This window comes from Perca fluviatilis, chromosome 9 (genome assembly GCF_010015445.1).
Source record: "Perca fluviatilis chromosome 9, GENO_Pfluv_1.0, whole genome shotgun sequence".
NCBI lineage: Eukaryota > Metazoa > Chordata > Actinopteri > Perciformes > Percidae > Perca > Perca fluviatilis.
In genome coordinates, this window is record NC_053120.1 from 15,332,206 (window position 1) to 15,339,652 (window position 7,447).

The 7,447-nt window shown below is 40.4% G+C and overlaps 1 protein-coding gene across 1 annotated transcript in view; it reads right to left on the reverse strand.

The window, feature by feature from the left end:
* homer3b (homer scaffold protein 3b) overlaps window positions 1–7,447 on the reverse strand; it is a 40,351-nt gene extending 32,904 nt beyond the window's left edge. The window contains exons 1-2 of the mRNA XM_039811376.1: window positions 7,324–7,447; window positions 4,523–4,568 (exon numbers count right to left, since the gene is read on the reverse strand). Coding sequence (XP_039667310.1) covers window positions 4,523–4,545 — 23 coding nt within the window. The 5' untranslated portion in view covers window positions 4,546–4,568; window positions 7,324–7,447. The remainder of the gene's footprint in view (window positions 1–4,522; window positions 4,569–7,323) is intronic.

The window sequence follows — 7,447 nt, forward strand, 5'->3', positions numbered from 1 at the left end:
ACACACACACACACACACACACACACACACACACACACACACACACACACACACACACACACACACACACACACACACACACCTAATCCTCTCTCTGCTCTCTTCATCTCTCCTCTTAACTTCAGGAGCCATTCACTGGCCTGAATCTCTGAAACAGACACTACACTATACTATACTGTCTGGCCCTGCAGTCACACCCAACCAGTCGCTTCTGTAGTTGAGAAAATACTCCTCAAACTGCCAAAAATGGAGCTCTATAAGCTCGGTAGGCTGTAAATAGCCTGGGGGGAGGGAGAAGCTGCAAAACTTGCTTGCCAAAAATCCTATTGGATGTCCTTAAAAGCTGAATGTTCACACTTGAAACGGAAAATCAGAGAACCTGCAGGAGATCAGATGAGGGGGGAGATGGCCAAGAGGTGAAGGGTCAAAGCGAGAGCAGTTCCATAGAAATTATCAGTAATGACAATTGTGTAGGAAGGTCTGACAATATTGTCGCTATTTAACCTGCTTTTTTTTCCCCCTTTCATTTTTATATTAAAGACATTTCTGGGGTTTTAAATTTCTTTGAATTTTACTGCAATGTGTAACAGACTTATACCTTAAAGCATGTTTAGATGAAGAGGAAAAGTTGTGGTTGGCTGATAATCACTTGCAATATTGTTGTTACACTGGATATGTAACATTGTAAATATGGTCTTAGGTAACATTATTAGATTTCATCTTTTTTCAGTCACCTCATAAAAAAAGTTTATGCAACAACTCCCATTATATCATTAAGATTCAAATATCTGTCCATTTGAAAGAGCAACTTCTATAGTTGAAAGGGTGAGAACAGAGGTTATCTATAGAATTATAACAGTTGGGGTCGTAATATTAAAGTATTCACAAAACAAGTCAGGTTGAATAACGTGTTGACCCATAAGCACAAACAAAATAAAAAAATAAAAAGAGTTGAATTCAGTCTAAATGAGAGCATCTGCTGAGTGCTTTAGCAGAGCATCATTTTTCCCCATCTCTGCATTAAGACATCAAAAAACTGAAACTCCACTGTGGTTTTACAGCCTCTGGGGAATTCAGGTTCCGCACTGACAGAAAAGGTTATCGTTTTCCTTTTTTTTGGTCAGTTTCTCTTTGTTCGTCTCAAAGCATTTCTCCTTTAAAGGGTCTGCTTCCTCTGACCTCTGAGAGTAAGCCGCCTCGTGTCCACATTCCTGAGCCAGCGAAAGTGTCTGGTCCAGTCCGGCAAAACATGACACGCTACAACTACATACCAAAATAGCACAGCGAGGTGAAACGCTAACTCATACTGAAGCTTAACAAGTCACTATATCTGCAGCACAAACCACAGCCCAATGTATATGCTACCAAGACTTTTTACACTGGAAAGCTTTGGAGTAAAACAAGAATTACCGTTGTCAGTATTTCAGAAGATCTCAACCAACTCACCAAGCATCTTTTACACTAAACGACCACAAGCCTTTAACTGGTAACTGACAAAACACTTGGAAAAATGCCCGAAACACGAGCTCTGGCTGTGTTCAAAGACAGCATGGCACTTCACTTATCTGAAGGTCAGCTCCACTGACTGATAACTTACTGCTGTCTCACTTTGTGAAGGTGACACCAAGCTGGAGAGTTTTCTGTATTCAGGATGTGCAGGTATGGGAGAGACGAAAAAAAAAAAAAAAGAGACCCGACTCATCTCGGCTCTGCGAAGGCACGGTTATTACTTTCATGCCAATAAAACATGGTGAAATGAAGTGAACAGAAAGAGAGTGAGCCGAGATGAATGTTTATTCATGCAATTGTCTCCAAAACAGCAATTAAGAAGCTCTTCTCCCCACAGAGCAGCTGGTTTCTCCTTGGCCAGTGGGAGGATGCAGACGCTGAACAGCTTTTCATGGTTTTATTGCTGCAGATTAACTGATTATGTTCCCGCTGAATGTTGAGACGTCCTCTGGGCTGCAAAGGGAGGCTGCGCAGTGATGTTAAGACAGATTTCAACAGTAAATGAGATGATTTGGACAGCACTATCATCCTCCAGTATCACTCCTCTGTAATTATGTAGCTAGATGATCATGCTGTTACCTACCTTGCCACATACTGTATTTTAACAGCTGTAACAAGCTATACTGCAATTGTCTTATGTGTTTCAGGAGGGAATAGTTCAATATTTTGAGTAATCCTATTAATTTCTTTTCTGAGAGTTAGATGAGAGGATTGATGCCACGATATTCTCGTCTAACTTTTGTCAAGAAAGTGAAATGTCGAACTATAATTTTAGTTATTGTGATACTCCATCTTTTGTGTATCAAACTTAAAAAGGTAGCTATAAAATAATAAATGCATTTTACGGCACACAATGGCTGTGGTTAGCTTGGAGTTGGGCCAATTGCGGTATTAGTATGTACTGTATGTACATCCAGAATGCAGTTCTCCCACACTACACATTGCCTATTTTGCTGTGAATGGCTTTTTAAGGCCGACCCTACATCCAGGACAAATGCACCCATGGTCAAACTGCACACACCAGTCTATCCACTACGCTCTGCTACTCGACTTCCTCCTCCCTCACTATGAAGGGGCCAGGCTACTGCTCCTCTGGTGGAACAAACTCCCCATTGACATCAGGACAACAGAAACTCTACACATCTTCTATCGCAGACTGAAGACTTTTCTGTTCAGAATGGACCTTTGCCCATAAAATAAGAAAGTAAATTAAATAAGTCATTCTCTTATTGTCTCTAAATAGTATAGAATACTTTGTTCATCCCCACAGGGAAATGCAGATGTCAAGCAGCTCAAAAGAAGCAAAAAACAATGTAGCACTTGAAGCAGTTTAGCATATTTGCTGAAGTTGATGTACAAGCATCATTCTTGTAACTTTTGCGTTGTACCCACATGGTTGAATGTGTCAAACTAAATGAATGTGACGTGATGTGTCCCTTGAGGATTTCCATTTATACTCATAATCCACAGTTTGGAAAACTGTCTCTTCTCTGGAGTGGTAGTCAGTGGAAAGGTATAGTGCAGCAAGGGAGTACTGGCACACAGACAGAAAAACAACAAAGATTTATACTACAGCCAAGTACAAGATCTTGCACTGAGGAAAGTCCAACACGGTTGCACATTTTTCACTGTCCGTACTGCCCTGTAATGGATCAAATACAAACATTTAAAATCCAGATTCTAGTCTGAATCTGTTTTTTTGTTCTTTGTTTGCTTTCAATCCACTGTATGTCAGAGGGTAACATTGCCTTTTTTTTTTTTTTTTTTTTTTTACACACCACTATAGTGTATACCTTTTTGACGATTGTAGTTATTTTAAATAACCGTTTCGCATGCAAAACATAGCAACAACATAGAAAATACAATGCACTGGTAAAGAGTTTAAACCAGAGATCTTCAACAGGGGGTCTGGGCCCCGAGGGGGTCCTCAGAGTTACTGCAGGGGAACCACCAAATTATTGTTAAATTAAAAATTAAAATGTAAAATGTGAAAAACACAATGATGATAGGCTCTCTAGCCTATAACCAAGGAAATCATTAAGGTAGCCATACACAGATACAGTTAATCATAAGGATTCACTGTGCCACATGATTTTTTAACATTGAAAACATGATTTATAAAATCATGCCAACAAATATTTTAATAGCTTAGTATTTTATGCACTAAAAAGGTATGTATAAAGGCTTTAGGTTGCCCACACATTGTAGGCTCAGTTTATTATCAAACTTAATTTTATAAAATATGTAGTAGGGGGTTCCTGTTCGGTCTCTCTCTCAGTTAAGGGGTCCGTGGCCTAAAAAACATTGAAGACCCCTGGTTTAAACAATCCAACAGTATATGGAGCAGTGGAGATGCAATGGAGGAACTGACAGGGGGATGATACGATAAAAAGAGACACCATACAACAACAGCAAGAGGAGGAGAGCGTGCTAACAACATCTGCACATCATGACAGGCATGACACCTCTACTGTGTGAATCAGATCTCCCAGTTAGCAGTATCCATAAATACTGAGGGGAGGATAAACATTATGGGGACGTGATGAAGATGTATTTTGTTCAGAGGCAAATAAATGTTTGATGAAGTAGGGATGGGCGGATTGATCCCCAGAATATCAATCGCACAGATCCTGATGTTGTATTCTTGGATATCAAACGGAGCCAAAGAGCATAAATACACAAAATCTCCCTCAGTTTAGGATTTAACTTTCCATTTTAAGATGCCATACTGTATTGTTAGTTATGTTATATTGCATCTTAACATTTGGAAAATGTCCTTGTTTTTTTTTTTTAGCCAAATAACAGCAATATTCAGACAAAGTCATACATTATTAAGAAATACTCCAGCCTAAGCTGGCATTTAAGCAGCTTTTTGCTGATGGAAGGTACAGGCATTGATAACAGCATCATCTGATGCTAAGTATCATTTGGGAGGAGATCAAAAACTAAACTTGAATTAATCGCCCATCCCTGCCATGCAAAGCCACCACACAGAGACGACGTGGGTTTGTACCTCTCTCGGTGTAGCGGGAACATTTTACAGCTCACAGACAACTTCTCTGCAGCAGAACAAGAGGAAAGAGAATCCAAGTTACACAGTGAAAATAATTACCTGTGGGGCTTATCAGGCATTATTTAGTGATATCCCAGTCAAGTCGCTGCTGATACCAAATGCTAATCCAATAATGACATTTTTCTACACAGTGCAGCTACACCTCATACCTCTAGTGGACTGAGGTTGGAAACTGTAACTCAATTTAGATCGAATGTGCTTAGCAATTGAACTATCCATAACGAGAACAGAACCTGGATCACAGCTATGTTTTGACTGATTTCATTAACAAAATAAATAAACCACACAAATATTGTAAATAGCTCTTACAAATAATGGGTGGACAAGGCTGTCTCAGTCCAGAGGCTTCTCAATCTGACCAAGAAATGTTGCTTTTAATGCACAAATTTGGAGGACACCTCCAGCAAATCATTTGCTGCCCAAAGCATCCCTTATTCAACACACATTCACAGTGTTCAGTCAGTGCATCCGATGGTCTTCAATTCAGAATATATGACGTGGTCACTGTGTGTTTAACAGGTATTTGCGTTCGTGTGGTCATCAGTTTCTGATATCAAATTTGAATGGATGAATGGGAAACCTGCTGCAGGTTGTAAATAATGGAAGCCGTCAGCAGCCTGTTACAGAAAAATATTAAATCTCCATTAAATCAAGACTCTCTCTCTCCATCAAATTACATATTCTGTTCGTACAAAGACCTTAATGAGCCAACATGGTTAAGTACTTTAAGACATGTATGCAGTATGTGCACCCAACACTCATTTTGTTTATGGACCTGAAGTGGCTCTTAATCAAGACCCTTCTCCTCCTGGTGCTCACTTGTTTTAAGAGGGTAGAGTGCCTGCATGCTGTCTCTGTCTGTCAAGAGTTGTGCAGGTTCCTGTCTGAGTGTGCATGATCGCCCTGCGACTACATAGAATATCCTCCAGAGGTCATTCATGACTTTCATGTGATTGAAGGTGGCTGCGTCTAGTCACCACAGAGGGATAATGCAGAGTTGATGTCTAGTCCAAACTCTGACAGTAAAAGCATCAAAAACAAGCCATCAGATCAGATGTTTGTGTCGAGGATACTGTCAAAGGCTCAGCATTCCCAATGGATTGCAGACGTTACAGAGCCGGCAGAGCAAGTCTGGCTGAGATGTGCCGATACCACCCATCCCCATACATGTGGAATACATATCCGGGTACAATGGATTGGGGCTGGAAGGTTAACATATTGATGTTTGAGTGACGTTTAGAGTTTGCTTAGAGACCCACTGACAGTTGTGTGCTCAGGCGCTTAAAAGCTGTGTGAGTTCAACTCACAGATACTTTGTCTTAAAGTCCTTTAGCCTCTGTACATCCAAACAGAGACATTTCCCAATAACCAATAACACTGTTGCCAATTACTCATGTGTTGAAGTGGAACAACTAAATTTAGAAATTTGACTTTACAAGTTGTTGAAGACCACCTGAACGCACCATTAGTTTCCATGTGTATCATTTGAGGAGGAGACGCAGGTTCAGCCTGGTCTTAAAGAGCATTCGAAGGACACACCTTCAGGTGTTTTGAGGGATCCAGCGACTGATTTGGGATGCAGCTGTTGTTTCAATTTAGGCAACAAACAGGTGAGCATCAACATTATCCTGCATCAGTGCCGTTTTAAAAAGGTCTGAAGAATTTGGAAATCCCAATTACAGCACTTTTTGAACACCTCCGTACAGAGTTCAAGTTGTAAGCAATAGACAATAAGACTATGACAAAACAGCATTTTGCAAGCAATTTATGCTTTAAAACCTGTCTCCATCTGATAGTGAAGTGTACATTAATACATGTAGAACTGGCCTGCAATGTACATTTCTTTTCACTGTCACTCTGAAAAAGGAATACAGGGATAACTGAAAAAGTGTATTAATAAGGGTCTTCCAAAAAAAAAAATACAATTTAAACCCCATTAAAGATAACAGAGTACTGTGAGGGTGCTCTAATACGGTTCTCATGTAGTCATTTGAGCATCTCAACTAAAGTGTCACTAAACCGGTTAGAGGAGGCTGACAGCATGGACTCTGGTAATGTGAGGAGGGTTCAGGTGTGTCTGAACCAATCTGAAGGCCTGCATGTATAATTCAACACACACAAACTCTACACACCCCTAGCTACTGAGACTGAGCACAGCTTGACACCAAGAGCTTCCCAAAGCAAACCCATCCAGGATCCCCTGCACAGCAATCGACCTGGAAGGGGTCCAGTTGAAGTGTGTGTGTGTGTGTGTGTGTGTGTGTGTGTGTGTGTGTGTGTGTGTGTGTGTGTGTGTGTGTGTGTGTGTGTGTATAGAGAACAGGAAATCACAGTAACTCTGTTAACTGCAGGATGCATGACTCATCTGTCAGTTTTTATCATATGGCCATACAAGAAATTTTAAACATGTTGTCGGTGTATCAACCAGTATTGAAATTATAAAAACATGTAAATTTGACCTTTTTACGGTCACACGTGTCATTACGGTGTACACGGACAATAGACTGGGTCGAGCTCTACGGTTCACAAATAAAGAATTCCTCTCTCGGTAATGTCTATCAGATTGTAAACAAAGAAAATAACGCAGTGACACATGATGTCAATATCCAAGACACAATCCTAGAAAATTCCCACAAGTCACCACAAAGTTCACTCTTTAAGCATTTCGCCATTTGAACAAATCATTTCCAAACAACGCGACTGTGCAAATTGTACATTTCAGACACAAATGTCTAACTTACCCCATTCTCCGAGAATCTGGATGTTGTTTGGGGAACTGATTCCACTCACCACTCCACTTTTTGTCCTTTTCTTCTCGGTTTGCAAACTGATTCGCTTCTTCCCCAAAATCCTGGGGAAAAAGAC